The sequence below is a fragment of the Balaenoptera physalus genome, assembly GCF_965194825.1.
Source record: "Balaenoptera physalus genome assembly, chromosome: 5".
Classification (NCBI taxonomy): domain Eukaryota; kingdom Metazoa; phylum Chordata; class Mammalia; order Artiodactyla; family Balaenopteridae; genus Balaenoptera; species Balaenoptera physalus.
In genome coordinates, this window is record NC_138884.1 from 18,315,992 (window position 1) to 18,341,637 (window position 25,646).

The 25,646-nt window shown below is 33.9% G+C and overlaps 1 protein-coding gene across 10 annotated transcripts in view; it reads left to right on the forward strand.

Annotated features, from left to right (window-relative positions):
• The window catches only part of RAP1GDS1 (Rap1 GTPase-GDP dissociation stimulator 1), a 163,446-nt gene that overhangs the window by 52,527 nt on the left and 85,273 nt on the right, over positions 1–25,646 (forward strand). For 8 of the 10 annotated variants that reach the window (XM_082461733.1, XM_082461729.1, XM_082461732.1 and 5 more), the window contains 2 exons: positions 12,453–12,575; positions 15,318–15,443. In XM_082461733.1, coding sequence (XP_082317859.1) covers positions 12,453–12,575; positions 15,318–15,443 — 249 coding nt within the window. Of the gene's footprint in view, positions 1–12,452; positions 12,638–15,317; positions 15,444–25,646 lie in introns of those variants that run through there. The other 2 variants (XM_082461738.1, XM_082461730.1) reach the window with 2 other exon arrangements.

A 25,646-nucleotide genomic window follows, 5' to 3' on the forward strand; every position in this document is an offset into this window, starting at 1 on the left:
GTCTTTAGCCTACTCAATATAAGAATAGTAAACATTTTTCTTTTTTATTATTTTAAAGTTTATTTATAATGAAATTATTTGCTGAGAGCATTAATTCTAGAGGAAGTTTTTCTTAAGAATGGAAAGTACAGTGTAGTTTTACAATCTCAGATTCAATGTCGTTTAGTAGAATAGTGAGGTTCAGTATAATTTATATCTTCCTTTGTGTATTCAGGGACAAACGTTTACCTAGTGAGAATTAGTACCTAAAGAATAATTAAAATTAATAATGTTATTTATTTTAGAAGGAATGATTATTAAATTGCCTGATAAACATTTTAGGAAATTTCTCAATTTAGTAATTTACAGCCCCCAAAGGTTCAAAACTACAGTCAGTAGAGCATTAATTTTGCTACCAGATAATTGTTTGGTTACAATTACAAGGTCATATTATATCAGCCTCTGAATTATGTTTATAGCTAAAAATTGAGATATTCATTTTTTTGTTAGTTTGTATTACTCAACCCTGACAGTGTGAACTTGATTGCTTATTATTTTTCTTACTTCATTTTAATATGGTTTTACATAGATATAAATTTAGTTCTACATGTAGTTTTATACAGTGTAGTTTTACATAGATTCCTCTTAGACATTTGTAATGTTATATGAATTTTGGTATGTCAAGATTTAATGAAATATGAATATAAATTATTTTATAAATTTAAAAAATATTTTTATTACTTGGCATTAGTAATCACTTTTTAAATTTCTAACATTTGGCTTAGAGGAAGAAAAAGAAATACTAGCCAGAAAAATAGGTAATTGAAATAAATCCTTCTCCTTTTGGAGGTTTGATTTTATATGAATCTTAATGAATGTAAACCTATAGTTTATCTATTATGTTAAACCTGGAAGAGATGCCATACCATGGGAATATGTTTTATACCAAGTAAATAAACAAAAGCAAAGTTGTTTCACTTTTCACTGTTACTCATTTATTATCTACTGCAATTTTCAGTTTTTGAGTTATAAATGTATGTGAATATTAATGACCAACTGCAAATATTGTTGAAATAGGAAAAATAGTAGTAACATTAAAGGCAAAATAGAGAGTAAAAGGTTAACTCTTTGCTTGAAATATTAAGAGTAAGGGAAGAATAGACAGAAAGTGGAAAAGATCCCAAATTAAGAAACATTTTTTAGAAGCACATTAAAAAAGAGTTGAAGAAATGTATGCTAAGTCAGCTATACATCTCTTTAACTGGATGTAAGATACTATATTATTTTCTGTTTGCTGTACAATAAGATCTTGATGAAGAATACTAAGGCCAAAAGTATTATATACCATATTCTTTAAATTTATTTATTTATTTATTTTTGGCTGTGTTGGGTCTTCGTTTCTGTGCAAGGGCTTTCTCTAGTTGCGGCGAGCGGGGGCCACTCTTCATTGTGGTGCGCGGGCCTCTCACTATCGCGGTCTCTCTTGTTGCGGAGCGCAGGCTCCAGACGCACAGGCTCAGTAGTTGTGGCTCACGGGCCCAGTTGCTCCGCGGCATGTGGGATCTTCCCAGACCAGGGCTCGAACCCGTGTCCGCTGCATTGGCAGGCAGATTCTCAACCACTGCGCCACCAGGGAAGCCCTATATACCATATTCTTTTTTTTTTTTTTTTTTTAAAGAAATTCACGTTCTTTTATTTATTTATTTATGACTGTGTTGAGTCTTCGTTTCTGTGTGAGGGCTTTCTCTAGTTGCGGCAAGTGGGGACCACTCTTCATCGTGGTGCGTGGGCCTCTCACCATCGCGGCCTCTCTTGTTGCGGAGCACAGGCTCCAGACGCGCAGGCTCAGTAATTGTGGCTCACGGGCCCAGTTGCTCCGTGGCATGTGGGATCTTCCCAGACCAGGGCTCGAACCCGTGTCCCCTGCATTGGCAGGCAGATTCTCAACCACTGAGCCACCAGGGAAGCCCTATATACCATATTCTTAACTGTGTGTGGTTCATGGTCATTTTACTGTCTTATAACAAATCACAACATAAATCTTAGCAGTATTTTTTTGGATCTGTATCCTAAGGCAAAAGAAATAAAAACAAAAATAAACAAATGAGACCTAATTTACCTTAAAAGCTTTTACACAGCAAAGGAAGCCATCAACAAAACGAAAAGACAACCTACTGAATGGGAGAAAATATTTGCAAAGATATGACTGATAAGGGGTTAATATCCAAAATATATAAACAACCCATACAACTCAATATCAAAAAAACCAAGAACTCAATTTAAAAACAAGCAGAAGACCTGAATAGACATTTTTCCAAAGAAGATATACAGATGGCCAAAACGTACGTGAACAAATGCTTAGCATCACTAATCAGAGAACTAAAATCAAAACCACAATGAGATATCACCTCACACCTGTCAAAATGGCTATCATCAAAAAGTCTACAAATAGCAAATGTTAGCTAGGATTTGGAGAAAAGGGAACCCTAGTACACTTGGTGGAATTGTAAATTCGTGTAGCTACTATGGAAAACAGTATGGAGGTTCCTCAAAGAACTAAAAAAAGAACTACCATATTATCCAGCAATTCCACTGCTGGGTATATATCTGAAGAAAACACTGGATCATTGGGATACATGTACCCCAATGTTCATAGCAGCATTATCTACAGTAGCCAAGATATGGAAGCAGTCTAAGTGCCCATCATCAGATGAATGGATAAAGAAGATGTGGTGTGTGTATACACACACTAGAGTATTCTCAGCTATAAAAAAGAATGAAATCCTGCCATTGCAACAATGTGGATGGACCTAGAGAGCGTTATGCTTAGTGAAATAAGTCAGACATAGAAAGACAAATACTCTGTTATCACTTATATGTGGAATCTAAGAAATAAAACAAATGAATGAATATAACAAAACAGAAACAGACTCACAGATACAGAGAACAAACTAGTGATTACCTGTGGGGAGAGGGAAGCGGGGGATGACAAGATAGGAGTATGGGATTAAGAGACACAAATTACTATTTATAAAATAAGCAACAAGAATATATTGTATAGCACAGGGAAATATAGCCATTGTTTTGTACTAACTTTAAATGGAGTATAATCTATAAAAATATTGAATCATTATGTTGTCACCTGAAACTAATATAATATTGTAAATCAACTATTTCAAAAATAAAGAAAAAAATTAACAAGTAAAAATAAACACAACCTCTTTCCTCAAAAATCATCAATAACTTAGAAAATGTGAACGTTTCATGTGCTTAGTAATATAAAGTTTAGGTATAATATTCTAAGTAGTATTCATATAATGGACTGTATAATGTAGAGAATCTTTATACTCTAATTTTTTTTACTAGAAGTTAGTAGCATTCAGTGCCTTCTGTTGTCAGATACCTTCACTTGGAAATTTTGGCTGTTTTATCACCAGTTAAAAAACAAACAATGCATTGTGTAATTTCTTGAGATTTCAGAAAGCTAACACATTTAGATAGAGTCAAAGTCATTTTTTTTTTTCTGACTCTAGTTATACAAAGTTGGAGCAGTAGTACAGAATACTATGTGAAATTTCATGACCCAGCACGTGAATTACTCTGCTGGTAGAATTCCTCTTGCTCCAGGGCACGTGGGGGAAAGAGGTCAGGGTGGTCAGTCTTTTGTTCTATGCAAACATTCAACTGATAGAATGAGGTCTACCCACATTATAGAAGGCAATCTGCTTTGCTTAAGGTGTACAGATTTAAATATTAATCTTATCCAAAAACTCCCTTACAAAAACATCCAGAATAATGTTTGGCCAAATTCCTGGGTACCATGGCTCAATCAAGTTGTCATGTAAAAGTAACCATCACAAGTGGACTCTATATTCTACTGACATAGCAAAATGAATTGTGTGGCATAATAGTTATGTGTTGGGATAACTGCTAGTGAGGAATGATGCCCTTAACATTAGAACTTTCCACAAACAAATCTATAGTTGATTTTACTAAGGTTGATTTTATGACCTACTTTTTAGTATTTGTTGTGATAAACCCCAAAATGAGACTCCAAAAGGCGGAGTAGTAGGGGTTTTTTTAAGAAACATCTGGATTTAAATTCTGGGTTTTAGCACACAGTGTTCTCTGAGGTGAGTTCACTTAGATGCTGGTAATTTTCTCTGCCCATATTTAAGTGTTACACATCTTTTCTCCTCCTTGTACTAAAGGAGCAAACAGAATGTTTTCATTTCGCTCATAATAACTTACTTATGGATTGATCACCTTTTCTTTCTGATGTGTGCATGTGGGAGGGATAAGATAAAAGCAAAGTAGTTTCTAAAATGATGTCTGAAGGTTTAAAGAACATTTTTGCATATGTTTGCTTTTGAAAAAATGTAATCTGAGACCTGATTAGCTTAATGCAAAGTGAAAAGTTTAGTCTCTGCATGAGCTAGTGATTGGTAATGCTACCAAAAAAACTTCCATTCTTTTTTTTTTTTTTAAACTGTTTTATTTATTTATTTATTTAGTTTTTACTGACCAAAGTCTACCTATTTATATTAGGATGCACTCTTTATTTATTTATTTATTTATTTATTTATTTATTTATTTATTTATTTATTTATTATTTATGGCTGTGTTGCAGAGCACAGGTTCCAAACGCGCAGCCTCAGTAGTTGTGGCTCACGGGCCTAGTTGCTCCATGGCATGTGGGATCTTCCCAGACCAGGGCTCAAACCCGTGTGCCCTGCATTAGCAGGCAGACTCTCAACCACTGCGCCACCAGGGAAGCCCTGTATGCCTTTTTTTATTCAGTTATAAACTCCTTAAGCACAGGGCAGTTCTATTCAACTAGCATTAATTGGGTACCACCATGCCCGTTAGTTGGTACCTTGCCCTGGAGCGATTGGATAGACAAGTAACAGATAAGTTTTAATACAGTGTAACACATTATATAATAGAGCTGATTACAAAGCGTTCAGAGAACTGGGTTCAATTCATAGTTGTAAGAGTCTTTCAAAGTGTCGCAGAGGGACTGACATTTCACCTAGATTCTGATGGATAAATGGGTGTTTCATAGGTGTATTCTCTTATCCTTCTCCTTTTACCTACCTTTTCTTCAAACCTTAGATAGTATCAACCATCTACGTTTTCCAGTTCTCAATTCTGGCAGCCTCCAGCTGCTGGCAAAAAATTCACCCAGCGGTACAGAATGTTGCTATTACAAATTTAGGGTCTCAAGCTTCAGATGGTAGTGCTTTTTATGTGTTCCTTCTTTGTGGAATAAATTTTTCTCCTTTTTTCTGCTTAGAACATGCTTTATTGGCCTTCAAAACTCAGTTTAAATGTTACCTTATTTATGGAAATTTCCATGATCTTCATGGAACTGTGATTGCTTCCCATTATACATTGTATGTAACCTCCATGGTGTTATCAGTCAAACTGAATTGTGGTAATTTATTTACCTCTCTCTTTCTCTTACTAGACAGCTCACTGAGGATATGATTTGTATCCTTTAGCTTATATTCCCAACATAGTAGGGACTCAGTAAAAAGACATCTTCTGTGGATAATCTCATCTACTCCAAGTCTTCAGCTACCAAATAGGTTCTCACAGCTTGGAAACAATTACAACATTGTGTGTGAATATTGGGGAAGAGGGGTGAATTTGATAAGCAGGATCAGGGAATGCTGGATTTTGAAAATACAGTGTACTTTACCCAGGTTATGTGAGGGCACAAGGATTATGGGAAGAACATCCCAAGCAGTGGAAGCAACGTATACAATGTCACAGTGGTGGGGAAGAAACCTAGTTCCATCAGAAACTGAAACTGGAAAGGGAGTAGGGGTCAAATTATGAAAGGACTTTGATGCCATACATCTTAGTCCACTTGGGCTGCTGTAACAGAATAACCTGGAGTAGGTGGTGTCCCTCACGCTTCTGGTGGCTGGGAAGTCCAAGACCAAGGCACCAGCAGATTCTGGTGACGGCCTGCTCCCTGATTCACAGACCGCTGTCTTTTCACTGGAACCTCACATGGTGGAAGAAGAAAGGCATCTCTCTGGGGTCTATTTTTCTAAGGTCATTAATCCCAGCATGAAGACTCTGCCCTGTGACCTACAGATGCCAATCTCTTTAGCTTTGTTTACTTCATATTTTTCCCCAAGGTGTTTCACAGGAGGATGGAGATGGATCTTTTACTAAAGATATTCCTTCACTGTGTTTTACTATGTCCTCATTCTCTTAGTATGAAGTGAGGAAATCCACGTTTACCGTTAGGGACCATGTTTTCAGTAATTACTGTGAGCTTATAGTTGAACGATTCTAGTTATATACTCTGCTTTTACCACAGTCATTAGCACAGTTCCTCCGGGTATTTCTCAGCAAATATCTTTCTTTTATTTTTTAACCAACTCAATTTTTAGCAACTGCTTTTGACCTAGTTAGTGGTAAGTTTAAGGAAAATAGTCAGACTAGCAGATCTCCCCGCTTATTCTAGTGATGATTTCCAAACACATAACTTCTCCAACTCCCACAGCTTACATTATCCCTGGAATTGAAATGACTGCAAAACTGTCAAAATCATTTATTATAATTTTATAAATGACTCTCACAACTTAATCTTTTAGTAAGACCTCTTTCTGATGGTGAGTCATTGTGCAAATGGGTCTCTGTTCTGCCCTGTTTCTTTTCATGACTATATCCATCCTTTTCTTTCCTGCACTTCATGTTCCTTTTATTTGCTTAAAATCTTTATTGCGGGAAAAAGATTCTCATCAGTGAAAGAAAAAGCATTTTATAACAACCCCCCATATACTTCCATTTTCTTTTAGAAATATTAATTTCTCATTTATCAGGCCCTTTAATCTTATACCCAGTATAGTCCTCTTATGTGTTTTAAATATATTTTAAACCTGTTTCACTTTCCCTATACACAGTTCCCTTTCTCTCCTTCAATCACTGAGTCAGTTTATCTATCTCAAAATCCTGTGCATCCCTTTCTCACCCAGTTGTCTTAGTTTAGTTCTTACTTCTGAAAAATACGTTAAATAAAAATATTTGTCACGTAATAACTTGGTGAATCTGGTCAAGGTATTGTTAGCACTATGTATCTTCTAAATTAACAGTTGTGTTAGAAAGAACACTGGACTAGGAATCAGAAAAACTGGTTTCTTATTGCTTTTCCAATATAATCATATAGCTTTATTTGTAGTATGAAGAAAACATAACCTATCATGCCAATGTCACATGTCTGTTTTAAAAAATGAGTTTTTATGGTAGTCAGGTATCTTTAAAAGCTTGAATGGCTCTCAGTCAGGTGCCTTTAAATGAGGACACTATGCCTCTGTGTAGGAATTAGCTATAGTGGTGGGGTGGGTGTGGCATTTCAGAGAGGGAGCAAGTGCAGTAAGATGGTATGAAATAAAATGATTAATTTAGATTTCTATAAGCAATTTAGTGAGGCTAGAATGTAGGATATCAATGGAGGAGTATCAGGAGATACGGTTGGGAAATATAAATATCATGGATGTGCTTGAATGTTTAATTAAAACTTATAGACGATCACTTAAAGATTTAAAGTAGGGGAGTGACATAAAATTTGTATTTCTGGAAGCTTATTCTGCCGTCAATGTAGATGACAGTTGCAGGGGAGGCTGGAGTTAGGGAGACTCTTGCGGAGGCTGTTGCATTTAATAAAGGTCAGAATTGAGAGCTGGAAGCAGCATGAATGTAACAAGGAAAGGATAGATGCACAAAATGCTAGTCAGATGGAGTCTACAGAACTTACAGTACATTCTGCTTAGCATGGGTGGTAGCAAGGCATTTACTAAAAGAGAAAAATTTATAATCATTCTAGGGCTTCTGGCTTAGATGGGTTCCCTGCCATTAACTGCAATAGAGACTAAAATGAAAGGAAAGGAAGAGGGTAAATTTGATCTTGGAAATGATAAATTTGAGGTATTTATTGTATATCCAAGCGCATATGCTTTGTTTTCCTTTGGATAAAGGGAGAGAGGATTTGGGGCTCGTCTGTGTGGTAGTAAATGAAGCCTTGGATTTGGATCAGATCTCCCAGGCACAGGGCCAGATCTCTTGTTACACCCTATTCTAAGAATCTACCCCTTGAGAAATAAATAATTGCCCAGAGACAATGATACACATGGCCCTTGAGTCATATTCCGTGTCCTTGCAGTCAATCCCAAATCTGAGTCTTCTCTTCACAATCAGTCACGAGGATCCTTGGACATATAATATAAATAAAAATAGCAATTGTTTATTGTTCTCATAACTAGAAGTAAATAATCTAATCCAAGTACATTTTTAATCTAATAGAGTCATAGTAATAACAGTCATTATTTTTGTTTTTCTAATTTGGAGTTAACTGGAAATTGGCTATCAAATGCTTTACATTAATTTCTCCTCATAAAACCTATATGCTAACATAACATCATAAATTCAGCTTATAGTAGCATACCTGAAAACCCCCTCTTGATATTTAACTGTAAAGCCAATTATTTTAATGTATTTACTTGGCAACTTTGTTGGGAACTTTAGCCTTTTTCAAGGCATATCTTAAATTCCCATTCCCATTCCACCCATTCTCTGCCTTCTACTGGGTTATTGGTCTTGAGAAATTCTATGAGTTGTGCTTTAACTTCTCCTCTCCCTATAGCATTGTAGCACAGCTTCTTGATTTACTCTTCTTTCAAGTTTCTCTGACCCGATTGCCCAGTTTTCTTTTTCTTTCTATCACTGGCAGTTTCATAACGAAGCTGCTCCTTGCCACCAGGAGGTCAGGTGGGGTGTGGACATAGGACTGCAGAGACAGAATGAGTGCTTGCAGAACTGCAAGGGCTACTATGATGGATATGACTCCTGCCATAGCTCCCACAGATACTATTTTAGAGTAGCAACTGCCCTTCATGTATGGGTCCTTCAAAATTCAAGGACTGCCAGCTGCCTATAATTTGTAGGCGTACTCAAACGCTTTTATGACTGCACCTAAATATGAAGGGGGAGAAAGAGGTTGAATTGATTCCTGCAAATATTTAAAATGGGTATAGTTCCAATGTCAGTAGTAGTGTGGCTAAACTAAAGATAATGAAAAGTCTGCCTTTTTTTTTTTTAGGACTCCTGATCACAACACATGATTTCTTTTTACAAGCAGTCATTCATTTAGACCTGCAAACACGACCCCTGACGCCTTCTTAATGCTCTCTTAAAATCGTTTCAAGGCTGCTCACAGATATCAGAGAACATGTTTAGTTCACAGATACACATTGTGAGATGCAGTAGAGTGCCAGTGTAGAAAGCATATATGAAATGAGGCTGAAACTTTGTAATTGTTTATTGGATAGTGGCATTTTAATGATAAGCAGTATTTGGCTCTTTATGTTTTCATGACAAACGAAAGAAGGTAATTCCCAGCTGTTTAATTTAAATTCTAAACCTATATATAAATCCACATGCTAGCAAGTAAATAGAATTCCTTTTCGATTTTTCTAAATTGTAAATCAGATTTATATGAAAAACCAGATTATATTTTCCCTTTTATTTCTCTGACAATAGTATTAAAAAAATACTATTCCCAAATCTTGATTCATCTTATTGTAACTGTTTTCCCAATTCCTTGGATTGTAATCCATGGAAACTCATCAGAGTGCAAGAGCTTTGTATGGCTTTGTTTTCTTTTTTTCCCCTTGCCCCTGACATTCAGCTCTGATGTTAAGCCATTTTTTTAGTTATAGTTAAAATGAGACGTGCATGGGTGATTTGCAGTTAACTGCTCGCCTCCACACACACAAATGCCTCAGCTTCACATCTAATCATGATTCATGCCTTCTGCCAGATTCTTGCTGTCATCCTAGCACCAGCAGATGGTGGGACAAGACCCCTGGGGCAGTCAGCCCCAGTGTTCTACCGTTGTAGCAGTGGTCAGAAAAGGAAGAATTTTAACATGGCAAACTGAGTTCAGTTCTTTTGGCTTCTTGCTAAAAAGAATAATAATAATAATAATTAATAGAAACTTGGTGTCAGATTTTCAGGTGGTACCTTAAAAACTTATTTTTTAATCCAAGAAACAAAATAAAAGTGAAAAGCCGCATTGTATTTTATAAATGCACTTGCTGAAAGGACAGCTCCTGTGTTTATGTTCTATCATGTGTACTTTACATTTGTAATAATCTGAATTGTGAGAAACCAGTGAGTAGCAACGTACAAAAAGACAAATTTCATTTATTTGTGCTTAAGTAAGTTTTCTGTTCTAAAAAATAACACCAGTGGTTGCCAGGTGATACACATGTTGAATTGTTAGTATAGTAGAATCTGAATTTGCTGTTCATGCTCTATGATTATTGGTGACTTTAGACAAGTTTACTTTATCTTTCTGAGCTTCTGTTTCTTCACCTAATAAAAAGCGCTGTTTTAAAGTATCTCCAAAATATCCTTTTTTATTACAGTACATAAAATGTAAGAAACCAAAATTGTATTAACTGTATTAAAGTGTACTAGGCTTATGGAAAAGGAAATGCATGGATGAAGTTTCAACATTGACTAATCTTGATTACTTGATCTTTTGTACTAATGTCATATATAAACATGCACATATACCCAAGTAACTACAGTAATTGCAAAGAAATGTTTTTTTTTTTAAAATATCAGTTCTATTCGTTTAGACTTTTTTTTTTTTAATTTATTTATTTATTTTTGGCTGTGTTTGGTCTTCGTTTCTGTGCAAGGGCTCTCTCCAGTTGCGGCAAGTGGAGGCCACTCTTCATCGCGGTGCGCGGGCCTCTCACTATCGCGGCCTCTCTTGTTGCGGAGCACAGGCTCCAGACGCGTAGGCTCAGTAGTTGTGGCTCACGGGCCTTGTCGCTCTGTGGCATGTGGGATCTTCCCAGACCAGGGCTCGAAACTGTGTTCTCTGCATTGAATCTGCAGGCAGATTCTTAACCACTGCGCCACCAGGGAAGCCCAAGAAATGTTTTTAAGATAACAAATCCATAGAACTTTTACAATTTTCAATTTTTACAAATTTATAAATAACTTTCCGTATAATTTTCTATTGCTTCAACCATTCAACAATTCTAGCTTCTCCTGATGATGTTAAGAGTGTTATACCTCTTTAACCCAGAATCCTGGCTAGTCTTGGGTTACACGGAACATTGCTTTTTAACTTTTTGACCAGAATCTATGATTAGTGATACATTTTACATTCAGTAAGCATACACATACCGTTACATGTGCATGTGTTTCACTCAGTGTTTTACCTTACTGTCCGCAAAAAAATTTTTTTCTATTCTTTTGTTGTGGTTGTGGATATTGTTGATTCTATTTCTCTTTTTAAGAAATTGCTGGTCCTTGTTCACCAGATTGATTTCAGGGTTCTTAATGGATTGGGACCCACAGTTTGAAAAACACTGAGCTAAACAATCAGTGCTTACTATAAAGAAATAGATAATTTTTTGTAGACTTTCTCAAATTATTAAAAATGATTTCCTACTCTCTGTTGATCAGAGCAGCTGCCATTTACTTAACAAGAAATCTTTAGAGTTCTCTTGTTTGTTTGCATATCCAAAGGATGTAAAGGACATAGAGGAGCTACACATAGAAATAAATTTAAATAGAATGCTTTAATGAGCCTTATAGCTCCCTGTTTTTAAACAATGCCATTCCTCTTCATTGTTAAGAGCCAAATAGTAATTTTAAATTTTGTTTCCTTGAGCTTTTCTTTATTTCCATCATCATTCCAGGTGTTCCTGTTTTTTATTTTAATAGGTCATGCTTTTTACATGAAGCGGCTTGATTTCATACAAAGGCTCTTTATATGTATTTTAACAAAGGTGGAAAGAAAAGGAAAGAAGTAGGTCTTCTTGAATTTCTATATCACCATATAGAGTTCTGAATACCATGGCCTTATTGCTGTTTACTATTTCCCTTTTTCATTAGTGGTGGTTTGAATAAGTTGTGCGAGAAACATAGTAATCATATGGAACTGAATAGTCTCTTCTATCACTCCATATAAAATGATATGAGGTGAGTTTTTTGCACATTTAGTTGCCACTTATTTTTTTTAATTGCTGTAGCATTATAGGTAATCATAGAATTCACATGTATTAATAACACACTGTTAGAGAATTCAGAAGGGAAGTAGAAAGTAAAGCATTCCTACTCTGAATAGACAGTGTTGGAAATAACATTGAGAAGTAAGTTTGGTATGCAAATGGTATATTCAGAAAGGATTCCTTTATAATCTGTAGATTTAGAAAAGATTGTATTAGAAAGTGTTTTGCATAGATAAAAACTGAACATAAAAGCAGCTTGTGGAACTGAAGGTAATTTTATATAAATATACACATTTTAATATATAATGAACTGTTTCTATTATGGATGGTGAAAATTCTTAAAGAAAGAATTTATTGTAGATGTAGTTGTCAGTGTTAGTGTTGAAGGTGTTCACTGAAGCTCTTTGTATGTATCTCTTTCAGATATGGAAACAAGTGAAAAAATCCAAGGAAGTGGAATACTTCAACTGTTTGCAAGTCTGTTGGTTCCACAGTCTTCCTGCACAGCCAAAGTAGCTAACATCATAGCAGAAATAGCCAAAAATGGTGAGGTTTTCCTCAAGAACTTTTCTGCTGGGAACATCTTCAGTTTTACACCCTACCTGTCAGTATGTTTTATTAATTTATGTTTTAATTTTGTAGATTAGACCTTTTTTATTTCTTTCTATTTTTCTTTTCTTTGACTTTTTTCATGTAATGAAATGTTGTTTAAAATGACTATCATTATAGTCATTCTATTCGTACATTTCCCATTTGCTATTCCGTTCCTTCAGAGTAGAATTAAAGAAGAGCACTGCGAGTCCCTCCTGTACCTGTATCATTTATTGCTTTGGTTACAGGATTCTTGAGCTGCCACTGAGTCATTCATCTTCATTGTCACAGGAGAGCTTACCCTTTTTCAATGTATACGTTGGTTTGTGTTATATCCAAATAAACTCACTGTTTTGTTTTTTTTTTTAGTCTGACCTACTGACGTTGGCACTTGACTGCAACAGTGTAGTCGGAATACATACTCTGTTTTCTGAATTCACCTTCATGAGAAACATTTATTTCTTAGGTTTCCATGTAATAACAGCAAAGCATAGATTATAAAATAGCCATCCCATTATATATGGTTTATATCCAGTGAGAGGGATTCTTTGGAAGAATTATTTTGTAGCAGAAATATTTGTGTATGATTTTAGTTTAGTCAATTTGAGAAAAACACTGACTTCTTAAAGCAGTTTTTAAGCAAAAGGGGAGGCCATGCTAAATGTAATACCATTAGTATGCCTCAGTTTGTCAAAGTTTGATATTATTTTTAGTTCTTTTATTTTAGTAAGTTGCATATATTATACTTTAAAAAAAGAAACTTTAAAATTCTGGCTTCAGTTTTACACAATTAATTTTATACATTGTGTAATCACTGTGGCAGGTGGCATTGTAAAGTATGTTTTTAGCCCAGTAAAACAACTTGTTCATATGTGTGTTACCAAAAAGAATTGCCATGAAACTTTTTCATTTGTTTAGAGGTGCTCAAAATATCTTTCAAGTTCCAATGAGGTTCTATATTGGTAAATCATTTTTTGGTTGTTAATGAAAACTGACCATCTATTGTTTGTATGTACATCTAAGCTATTGAAATTATAATCATCATGCTGTGCTTTGGAGTTGAGCTGGTCATAAATGTTCAGAGATTCCTAGTGGTCTGGAGTATTTAGTGTACTTCAAGCAGATTTGAACTGCTCTGAATAGATAGGGACCACCTTGGGACAACAAAGAACTCCTGAAGCAGATCTAGTTTGAAAATGAAACCCCTCCAGATATTGTTTGTTAACTTAGAGCAACCACTATCTAAATCTTCTTAGATGCAAAGCAGCTTGATTTTTAAGATCAAGTAATTTATTTTTAACCTCATTAGAAACACAGTATAGTTTCCAGAAATCAATTTTTATCTTAAAACTTTTTTTCTTAAGAATGAGCACACACACACATAACATAGATAGAGAAATTTTGAATAGATTTTTTTTTGAAATGGATTGCCATTCCTATATGATCTTATTACTTAATAGTATCAGTCCTCGTAATACTTGGTCACAGTTGCATGATGACTCTGCTGCTAGAGGTTGCTTCTAGTTACACTCTAGTAGATGACAACTGTGTTTTAAAGACATAATTTATAGCATTTATACTTTTAATCAGAGGCTTGTTAAGGGCATGCCACTAATCCCTACTGGTTAAAATAAATGGGATCCATTTAAATGGTTGTTTACTGCTTAATCGCCACATTGGTTTTTTTTTAAGTGACTGGCTGAGAAAGTGGATTAGAGTCTTTTTTTTTAAAATAAATATCTTCAGAAATGCAGCATGACCCAACGGAGATATTAACTGGCCTTATATTTCTTCTGGTTAGAAACTTGACAATGAAAGAAGATTGTGTGAACCAGAGAAAAAAAGAAATTGGAAGTTGATCTGTTCATCATCACTCTGCTGTGCACGTTATATAATAATAGAAGAAAACTATTAGCATATACTTGTTAGATTTGGATTAATTATAAAATATAATTATGGTTAAATTTGTACATACAAAGAGAACTCTCTAAAAATTAACGTACCTGACTATGTGCTGATGTTCAAAATCCAGAGTATTAGTAAGAAGTTCCAGGGGCAAGTTTAACGTGGGAGCATAGCTATGACCATAAATTGCAGTAAAAGATTTTGATATCTTTTAAATAAAGTATTCCCCTATATAACAGATTTAAGGTGGATTTGAGGCAAAGGAAAAATAAGTAAAAGAGGAAGTATCTGTGAATATTTCTTCCTTTTTAGAATTGTACTCTCAGAGTGTCTAATAATAATAATAATAACAACAACAACAAATTACTGAAACTAGGTACTATTATGTGTCTACAGTACTGATAACTGAAGTTGAAAATGTGTAAAAGCAAACAAAACCTTTACATCTTATTCCCCTACTCCTCCCCCCTCCCTCCCCCCTCCTCCCTCCTCCTCTTATAACATCCAGGTATAAGAAGATAGTGATAAATTAGGTATAATGAAAGTTAATGAAAAATTCTTTTGGTTTATGGTAGAGACTATCAGAAAAGAAAAATATGACCCCACTCATTTTTGTGTACTCATTTCATGAAGTATTTAGTAGGGTTGTAATGATACTTTTAGACAGAAATGTACTCTTCGGATAGTAAGCCATCTTAAACATTTTAATATTAGATATTTATTTTATTAAGGGAGGTTTTTTATGTAATTGAGAATCTTTATATTTTTAATTAAATATGTTCTTCTTTTCAGAATTTATGCGAATTCCATGTGTGGATGCAGGATTGATTTCACCACTGGTGCAGCTGCTAAATAGCAAAGACCAGGAAGTGCTGCTTCAAACTGGCAGGGCTCTAGGAAACATATGTTACGATAGCCGTAAGTGTTGAAATAGCAATGGTACACTTATAAACTTTTGTTTAAGAATTATGATTTTCATAATAATTCTGCTTTTAGTGTTAGCACTGTCTTTTCTAGGCTAAGACATTAATGTGAGCCAGTATGACTTAGCTCTGCTTATGTAGCTGAATCGATGGAAATTCGGGCCATAGTATTCTTTTAACTAAGACTTATCTGAAATGAATTCTTTTTCTCTGATATCACAAATGATATTTTCAGAGGAAAATAAGACATTTTCTAAGAATTGGAGCTTTTAATTTTAGGAAGAAATATATCTTTTCAATTAGGTTTTATGGAAGTACCATCTCTGCATGAGAATACTTCTGAACACATTTTTTAGTTTCTAAGTCTGTCCAAATACATTTTTAATTACTTGCAATTCAGTAAAGCCATTCATAAAAACCATTATCTTCTCAAGAGCTAGATTGGCCTATTGCATCTTGCATTGACTCCATTCCTATTTGTCATAATGTCATTGTCATCCTCACCACTTTATATAATATACTGTTCCTACTAGGCAAAGAGAAAGGAAGAACTTGGGTATGGGTATAGATATTGCAGAATTTTTACATTTCTACTTTTCCTTCCCACGTATATGCAAACAAAATACAGAAAAAAATCTTGAGTATATTCAATTTAATTAGGCTTATCCTGATTTTCCTTAGATTTCTGAGAAAAAACACATTTTCTAACATTCACCTTTAAAGTCTCCTAGGAATTTACTTCTATTTGTACAACTAGGATAACTTTTATTGTTTATTTTCCCCATTGAGTTTATGTACAAAAATCATAGATAGCTCCTTTATAATACACAGTGTTTCAAAAAGTGATTTGTGCATATAAGCCAGACAGAAAATAAAGTCATAAACATATTTATTTATGATAAAAGAAAGAAGCAGAAAAAAAGATTGAAACTACAGCTTTCAGTTATAACTTCTCTGTAGCAGTAGTGGTAAGACTAGCCTCATTTATTCTTTCCTTTTTCTGGACTATTATATATTATATCTGAGGGCACGGGATGTCTTTTAATGTGAATTTTAATTGGAGAATTTCAGTCCCTAATGCTGCTTATAAATTTACCTATCTGTGCCTTCATTCCAATTCTTACTATCCTAGGGTATTAGCTTTGTTTATAAAATCCTAGTGCTTTATGTTTATAACTTGCATTTTCATATTTAGGATTTTTATTAAACACTATAGTTTCTAACGTTAGCTTTCAAGAATGAATGTGTATTTTATATGATTAATTTTAACAATATATATTTAATAGACCTCTGCAGAGTAATAGGCAAAAATTGATGGCAAGTATTTGGAGAGTATAATCATTACTCTTTTTATTTTTATCTTCTGTGTTTATTACTAGAATTTAAGGCTATCAAAAGTATTCTTTAATCTTTGTTCAGTTTAGATATTCTTGACTTATGCATTGTTTGAACATCATAGGAATTATCTGTTTTGAGTACTTTTGTCCTAGAGTTTCACTTAATATTGGCACAATGGAAGAAATACCCATAGTGATCTATTGTCTCATCTTGCTATGATTTTTATGGGCACAGAGTAATTTTATTTCCTGTATACACTAAAGAACCTTGAAGTTAGGGTAATAAATGTCTAGTTAATAAGATTATCATTTTGATGAAACTGAAGTCCATTATTATGCTGTTTATCATATCCGTTTACTCTGTTCTTATGAGGTATACAGTATAAAGTCTGGATATGCTTTAGGCTATGAAGTTAATTTTTTGTTTCATTTATTTGTGAATATTTATAACCACTTTATTCTCATTCAATTCAATGAAAATTATAGTTAAATAGAAAATTAAGCATAGTGAATACAGACTTTTTAAACTTTTAAACCTTGTTTAAGGAAAATGAAGTTAGTAATCTTAAAAATGAATAAATATAAGAAGTGATTTATTACTATAAATCATGTGGTAAAAATGTGTTCATTGTGCCATGCTGTCTTAAGCATATAATTTCCATAATACTGTATGCTTTCTTATCCTTTTATTTGAAATTAAATCTATGTCAATTTATCAGTGATTTCTCCAGAATGGTTGTAGGAAGAGTACAGCACCTTTATTTTAATTACAAGAATGATATCAAAGTCTATAAATGTGATGCTGTGTGGTTGATTTTTTAATTTACTTGAAATGCAGTGACATTTTATGACAAGCAGGAGTTTGAAAGAACCCAGAAATTAGATTTCTCTCTTTAAAAAATATTGAATAACTTCTATTTTAATTAATTAATTAACCTTCTTCCCTCTTAAGAATGTAATGCTTCATTCCTAAAAGGAGAATAGAAAACTATAAATGACAGCCTTGTAAATACAAGGAATCTTCTTCTTACAGATAACATGTGTTTTAAAATTCATGTTTGTATTTTATCACACTTACCCATAGGACTAATCAGTTTATTCTTGTTTTATAAATGTATTCCAAATGAATAATTTTTTAGTGTGGGTTTATTCAGAATTTTATTGGGCTTACAACAGATAGTAAACTTAATGTATACATAAAGTAGCATGGGAATTCAGTATTAGAGATAAAAATGTGAGAAATTTGTGCATATTTTATAGATTTTTATTTTGATACTTAAAACGTAAGGCAATTTGCCAGCATATTTCAGTTAACAGTTCTTTTTGAAAGGAGAGCTCTAACTGTAAAAAGAATTACACTTACCACAAAATTCATGGAAATCTTTTGAAAAAAGTAGGTCAGATTTCAGATTTCCCAGCTTTGACAGTGCCTATTTTAGGGAACTCTTCCTAATGGAAGGAAACTGTCTTATATATCCTAACATCAGGTAATAGACTGATATAACTGCTAAATGGGACAGGATGAGGCTTTGTTGCTGATGAACTTTTTGAATCCCACCCAGTCTCTCTCTTGCATATAGAGATGAAAGCATCAGCGAGTGGGAACAGTTTTCATTTAAAATGCCTGATCTTTTTTCTGTGCTTCCAGAGAGCTGCCAAGGCATTTATGGATTTCTCTTTCGAAGTATCCAGACTTCTGATATAAGCGACGTTTTAACTCTTTGCCCTTTAACTTCGCCAAAATACTTCTTTTTATAAGAAGTTTGACATCTTTTAGATCAAAGAAGAGAGAAAAATTATATTTCAATTTGGAAAGAAGTCAGCAAAGCTGTGATGGGATATGCTAGGGGATATAAGTTTAGATAAAGTAGTATTACAGCTCAGCAGTGCATACATTTGGCCTGTTTAATTACACATTTCTCTCAAAGGTGATATGGAAAAAAATGAGCCCCTTTTTCTCCTTATCTGGCCATCTTTGTGGTATTCTCTTCTTTTAATGATTAGCTTTGTTTATGTAACTGTGCACATTTAAAATTGCTTATATAATTAAATGGTCTTATAGTATTGAAGAGCTTCATGTTAAATTCCCACCCCATGTTTATAATTCGTAGGGATAAATTGGTGACTGGAGACTGAGCTTTCTCTGTTTGTAGATGGTACTGCTTGAGGTCAGGAAATAATTGATATTGGAAATACTGGTTAAAGGTCTTTTAGTAGAGGCTAAAAGAAAATGATTGCATGAAATTAAATATTTGTGCCTTTTTGTATACCAGAGAAAGAATAATATAGAATTCAAATTAATACATATTAAAATTAAACAAATATACCTCTACAGAAATGAAATTAGTGCTTTTGATTATATAATTAATCCTATTATTAGAAAGATGTACACTTAAGAAGCTTGTATGACATGCTGTCTTACATGATATAAAGAAAATTGAATTCTTGCTCACTGATGAAGAAATAAATCTACCAAAATGAGGTGGTAATCAGGCTTGCCAAAGCCATTGTTTCTGAGTTAAACTAAATATTGTTTATTTCAATGACTTCAAGAAGTGTAAAAATGAAAGGATGCCCGAGTACATGCATGGACCTATTTATATATTAGTGATTCTAACTGTGCTACACTATTTTTAATGTAAGGGATGAAGAAAAAATTTACTATTCTGACTGCAAACGCTGAAAAAGAATTAGCAATAATTCTATAATATTTCATAATGTAAGTTGGTTAGATAAGAATAATACAGACATGCTTTGAAATTGCCTAAGTAGTCAGAATATGTTTGCAGCAGTTATATTAAACACAGAACTATTTATATCTTACATTTAAAATGTTTGTTTCAGTGATATAAATTAGGTTAAGTGTTTGATTATGTTATTAAAGAGTTTGCAGGTCTATAGATTTGTCCTACTTTTTTTAGTATTCAATTTTAGAGTAGAATAGAATTATCAACCAATAAGTATAAAAATAAGATTCTTCAGCTTTTACTAATCAATCTGTTGTATTTTTTAATAAATTTATTATCAGAGTACATCACGTATATAAGAATAAACAACTGTATGCAACTGCTTTTAGAGACAGTAAATATGGCTATTAGCACATGAAAATCCTCTGTTGTAAAGATTTCCTACATATATAGTAGTTGGAAATAGATGTTGTTTTGTAACACTATCATAAGCTCTATAAAAGGTTCATGCCATTAAAGAGCTTTTAATATGGTGGAGAAAATGAAATGCACAAAGGAACACAACTTATGGACAATTACAGAGTGCACACTAAATATGTGGTTTTTGATCAGAATGAAAATAAATGGGTGATGGGAGTAGTATTTGGAGCCATTTTTTAGAAATTAAGCAAATAGTGCATTGCTTATAAAATACAGTTTATTTTTAAATTAATAAAATTATAAGTAAGTGAAATTTTAGTATGCTCTCTGGAAGGCAAATATTACAGATTGATAAGATTTCCAGATCTACCATTTACTAAGTTATCATTTAATCTTTCTGAATTTTAGTTTCCTCATTGGAAAAGTGGACTGTTATATGGATTAAATAAAGGTTTATATATAGAAGTACAATATAAATTATGAACTGCTAGGCAAAGGAAATACGTAGCATTTATGTATGATCATTTGTCTTACTCAGTTTGGGCTGCTATATTAAAATACCATAGACTGAGTGGCTTAAACAACCAACATTTATTTCTCACAGTTTTGGAGGCTGGGAAATCCACCCCAGATCAAAGCAGTAGTAGATTCAGTATCTGGTGAGGACATTCCTTGTTTGCCCACGGCCTTCTTACTGTATCTTCACAGAGAGAGGAGAGCTAGAGGAAGCAAGCTCCCCTGTCTCTTCATTGAGGGTTCTACCTTCATGACCTAATTACCTTCTAATGTCATAACATCAGGGGTTAGAATATCAACATATGAATTTTAGGGAGACACAAACATTCATTCCGTAACATTATTGTTTCTAAAAAGTATGCTGTGACATAATGCAATGCATACACTAATGTACTCAGGATATTTTTTTTTAAAGTATAAAGGACAGAAGCCATATAAGGAGAGGCAAAGATAAATCTAGTAAGAGTCAGGGATAATATACTTACCATAATGAGCACTAATTTAATTTGAGCATCTCAGTTGCCAAGGTGAAAAACTTGATATGCTATGTAGTTTTTATTTTATGCGAAGGAGAAATTTTCTAGCTCTTCAGTTAAACAAAAAACTGTTGAGACAAATTCTAGAAGAGATTCATCATCAGGATATCATTAGCTTCTTAGATGATTCTGTATACATTCCTCTTAAAATATGCAGAAGATATTGGTTTGCATTAGACAGTATCTTCAATAACGGTTCTAAAAAATTGCTCGAATAGTCTCCATATGATTGTTTCTTATACCGCGTCTTTAACAGAATCCAAGAAATAATACGGAGTACTTTAGCAAATGTAGTTCTATTTGGACAACATAACCCAAATGTGTTGTTTTTTGGTAGCTGAACTTGATTCAAGCATACAACTTAAAATTTTCAAGAAGTTTTGACTTGAATGTATTTTGTAGTTTATTTTAAACCAAAATACAGTTCTACTTTGCATTCGTTATACCTGCTCAATTTCTGTGTTGTGTAATGTATCCAAGTTCTGTTTTCTGAGACCAAAAAATATAATTATCTTTGATGTTTAAGCCTGTTATCAATTTGATAAAATTTGATTTACACGATAGTGAATATTTAAAACTACCACAATTACATGAATCTATACACATGATAGAATTGCTTTGAACTATACATGCCCACACACATACACAAATGCATATAAAAACTGATGAAATCTAAACGAGGTCCGTAGATTGTCACTTTCCTGGTTGGTATATTGTATTAGAGTTATGTAAATGTTACCCTTGGCACAAGCTGTTTGGAGGGTACATAGGACCTGTCTCTACTAATTGTTTTTTTTTTTTTTGCAACTTTCTGTGAGTCTCTAATTATTTCAAAATTAAAACTTTAAAAAACTCCATATTTCTAAGAGGCATACATATAATCTCTGGGAAATGACCTTGTTTCTATCAGCCCTACTTGAGGGAGTGGGAAGAATAAATGTATATAACATAATTACAAACTTATATACATATACACGTACATATAAACATTTAAAGTATGACCTACAACAATAATTTTCTTTTTATTGGATTTGTATAATTAAAGTGGAGAACAAAATTGCCTCTAATTTTTTCTCCCTCCAAATTTGACTTTAAGGGAAAAAAATCAACAAAAAAATTGACAGCCCTAAAATAAAATTTAGGGAGAGACAGTTCATACTTTTGGGACCTTGATCAGAACAGGTAATCAGTAGGTTCTGCCTTCTATGCATCCTGTAGGGATAGGTTAGGCATTAGCACTCCTAGTCTCGGGAGGATTTCTGTGTTGGGCCACAAGCCTCTACTTCAGGTGAGATTTCTGGTGAGTCAGGATCAGACTGTAAGTAGTTTATAATTTACCTTTGTTCTGGAAAAACCAATGCAAATAATGTGAGGGGGGAAATGGTTTTGCTGGTAATCACTTCTGTTTAATTGTCCAAGTGTGTCTCCTGTGTTTAAAGAGTTTATAGTGCATTCAAGGTAATGAAGCATGTATATCAATGTGTAAAATAGGACACAGTGATGGTGCTGTAAGAGGATACACAATAGAGATCTAGGAGGGAGCTCATTTGTGTTTGAGCCCTTCCAGTGGTGTTAATAGAGGAGGAAGCAGTCAATCTGCATAGTATCTGGACATGTGGAGAAAGGATTAGGAGATTGTTCAGGAGCACAGAAAAGCATTTTAAAAGGTAGATAATATAGTAGAGAGATATGTCTGGAACCCATATTGGAGAAGGGCTAGTACAATGGGGAGCCATTGGAGGTATTTGAGCAAGAGTTAAATGTGCAAATCGATCCCATAGAAAAAGTTACTTTGAAAGAGATGTACATTATAAGATAGGCAGTTGCCCTTAACAAGAAGTATGTATCTGAAACACTTAGCGGACTTTTTCAAAATACATTTTCTTGGCCACACCCTAGAACCAGTAAATCAGAATCTCTGAGACTAGAATCTAACGTATCATCTATATTCTGCAAACACTCCCTAGATGATTCTAATGCACATTCCTACTTAAAAACCACTGGACAGTGGACTAGATGAAAAATAACCAGTTAGAAGGTTATTGTTTCTTTTCAAGCTTGAAGAATAAAAGAGAGAATAGAAAGGAAGAGAGGGTGTGTGTGTGTGTGTGTGTGTGTGTGTGTGTGTGTGTGTGTGTAAGAATCCAAGAAAGTATCAGGTAAGAGAAAGGAGTCCATGAGTCCAAAATTCAGATCTGGATAATATCAACAACAGAAATAGATCTCAACCAGGTGGATATGTTTGGAGGCATGTTGAATTTGAGGTGCTGTTGTCACATTCGGGTGACAGAGCTTTGAGATTCATGCACTTAAAAGTGATGGTTGACCCCATGGGAATAGAAGAAATGTTTAAAGGAAAGCGTGAGGAAAACAGCCACATTTTGAGTGTAGAAGAAAGGAAGGAGCTTATGAAGAAGCACTGAAAGATTCGAGGAAAACAATTTTCTTGTCATGGATTCTAAAGAGTTGGGTGATAAACACTGTCAAGTACTGCCAAGAAAAATACTGAATTTTGATCATTTGATTAACAGACATTCATGTTTTAAAAAAATCTCTAAGTCGAGTCTTGTGGAGAAAGAAATAGAATTTCAAAGGCTATGGTGAGTAATGAGGAAAAGAAAAGAGGGTATTAACTTTCTAGAAATTAAATGAGAAAAGAAGAGACAGAAGCGGTTTGTGGGAAGGGCAGCATCGTGAGAGTAATTAGAGTAGTGGAAACAGGAACTTATTTGTTGGGCTAGGACCCTATGGACAAGGACTGAGTAAATTTCCTGGAGTAAATGATTGATGCACAAAGATCATAGATGATAAAAGAAGAAATGAAATCTTTGGTGTTAGAATGGGAAGGGACATTCTTCCTTAGAGAAAAATAACAAGATAGGTGAAACTATAAAAAAACAATTTACAGTAGTACAGAGAGCAGTCAAAAGAGTGCTTCTGGCGTGGCCTCCATCTTCCCAGTAAAGTAGAAGTCAAGCTCATTATAAAATAGAAGTCAGTTGCAAAGTGACGGTAAGAAGCTTTGGTGTGGGGAAGGGATCAGAGTTGGGGCTGTGAGGCATATGATAAGCAGTCATAAGGATATGATTTTTAGGTAACCAAATGGTAGTGAAGGTTTACTGTAGGTAGAGATCTTGATTTTGCATTCATTTATCGATTTGTGTTGTGCACTTACACTGTATGTAGGCTAAGGAGTTGTTTTTGTGCTGGAATGTGTGGACAGGAAAGAGCCACTGGAAGGAAACTTGAAATTGGTATTTTCAGTTCCATAGAAGGATTCAATTTGTATTGGAAAGGGAGGAGAAGTGAGGCAGAGATATCAAAAAGCCATTATAGTAGACCCAGGTATGATACGGTAAATACTGACTGGGGCGGAGAGAATGAAATTGAATTTTGAAGTGAGATTGGATTGATTGTCATTAATTTGGTTGGTTCTTGCAAAGTACTGTACCAGGTTTAAGCAATGTTAAATATTTAGTAACACTTCAGATAGTTTATACTTTGAGGAACTATGATTTTTCCATTTTTGTGCTTCCTATTACATTCAAATACCTTTTGTTCATTAAAATGGTATTTAAAAATCTAACAGTCTATAAATTTTTCCCTTCATAAAACTTGTACGGCAAAGAACACATTATATATTTAGCTGCTTTTTTCCAGTGCTTGATTAGTTCCCACGTACCATGTTAGAAAAAAGCTAATGCCTTGTTAAAGAGATGGACTAATAGTTTACAGGTAGTTGTGATCAGTTTTAATAGATAGGAAAGTAGAGGCAACATGTGAGGGAGCATTGCACATGGCAAAAGTATTAGATGATTTTTTTTTTTTTGAACTCAATAAGAAGTCATATATGGTTGCCAAATTAAATTTTTTTTGTGTGTCCCTTGGATACCAGATTCTCTCCTCTTCTCTGAGTCAAAGCCTAAATGGCGTTTGGAATTTCCCTTTCCTGATTAACAAGTCTTAAAAGGAGTAGGGAAAGTCTAATTATGAAGCTCTGCAAAAGTAAGATTTTTTGTTTGTTTTTGCTGTTGAAATCTGTTTTTTTTCCCAGACCTTTACTATCCTAATTTCACCTGTTAAAGATAAAGTCTATGTGTAGACACATTAAACATAAAATGTCTAATCTGCTTATTGAAACCCTGTCAATACATAGTATCCTCTGCTCTTAACTGTGTTCTGTTTTAATTTTTCTATTTTTCTTCTTTGTAACCAAGCTAAAGTACTGAAAACTTTCTCTATTTTTAATCAAAGTTATCCCTACTGTGTGTCAGGAGTCTTTCCCTTGGTTGGGAAGGAATATAAAAGATAAATACTATTTAAAGGTGAATAATTCACATTCTTCTTGCTGAGTGGAATAATGTACCTTTTGAGAAACAGTGCTGTTATCAGTTTAAGTTAAATTCTAAATCATTACTACATATACATGTGAGCACACATGCAAATACGTATACATCGTCTAGGGTAGTTTGTTTAAAGTATGAAATAGTTTGATACAAAAGCGTCTCATTTAAAATAATTGGAATAAAATTTAATTTTGATCTTGAGCAATTAGACTAATAAATTGGAGCAGTAAATTATTTACATTGTTACCTGAATGCTGTTCAGAAGTCATTTAAGGTAATTTTATGAAATAACTGAGTTTAATTAATAATTTGTTTATAAAATACAGATATTCAGTCTTTTGCTGATACAGTAAGTC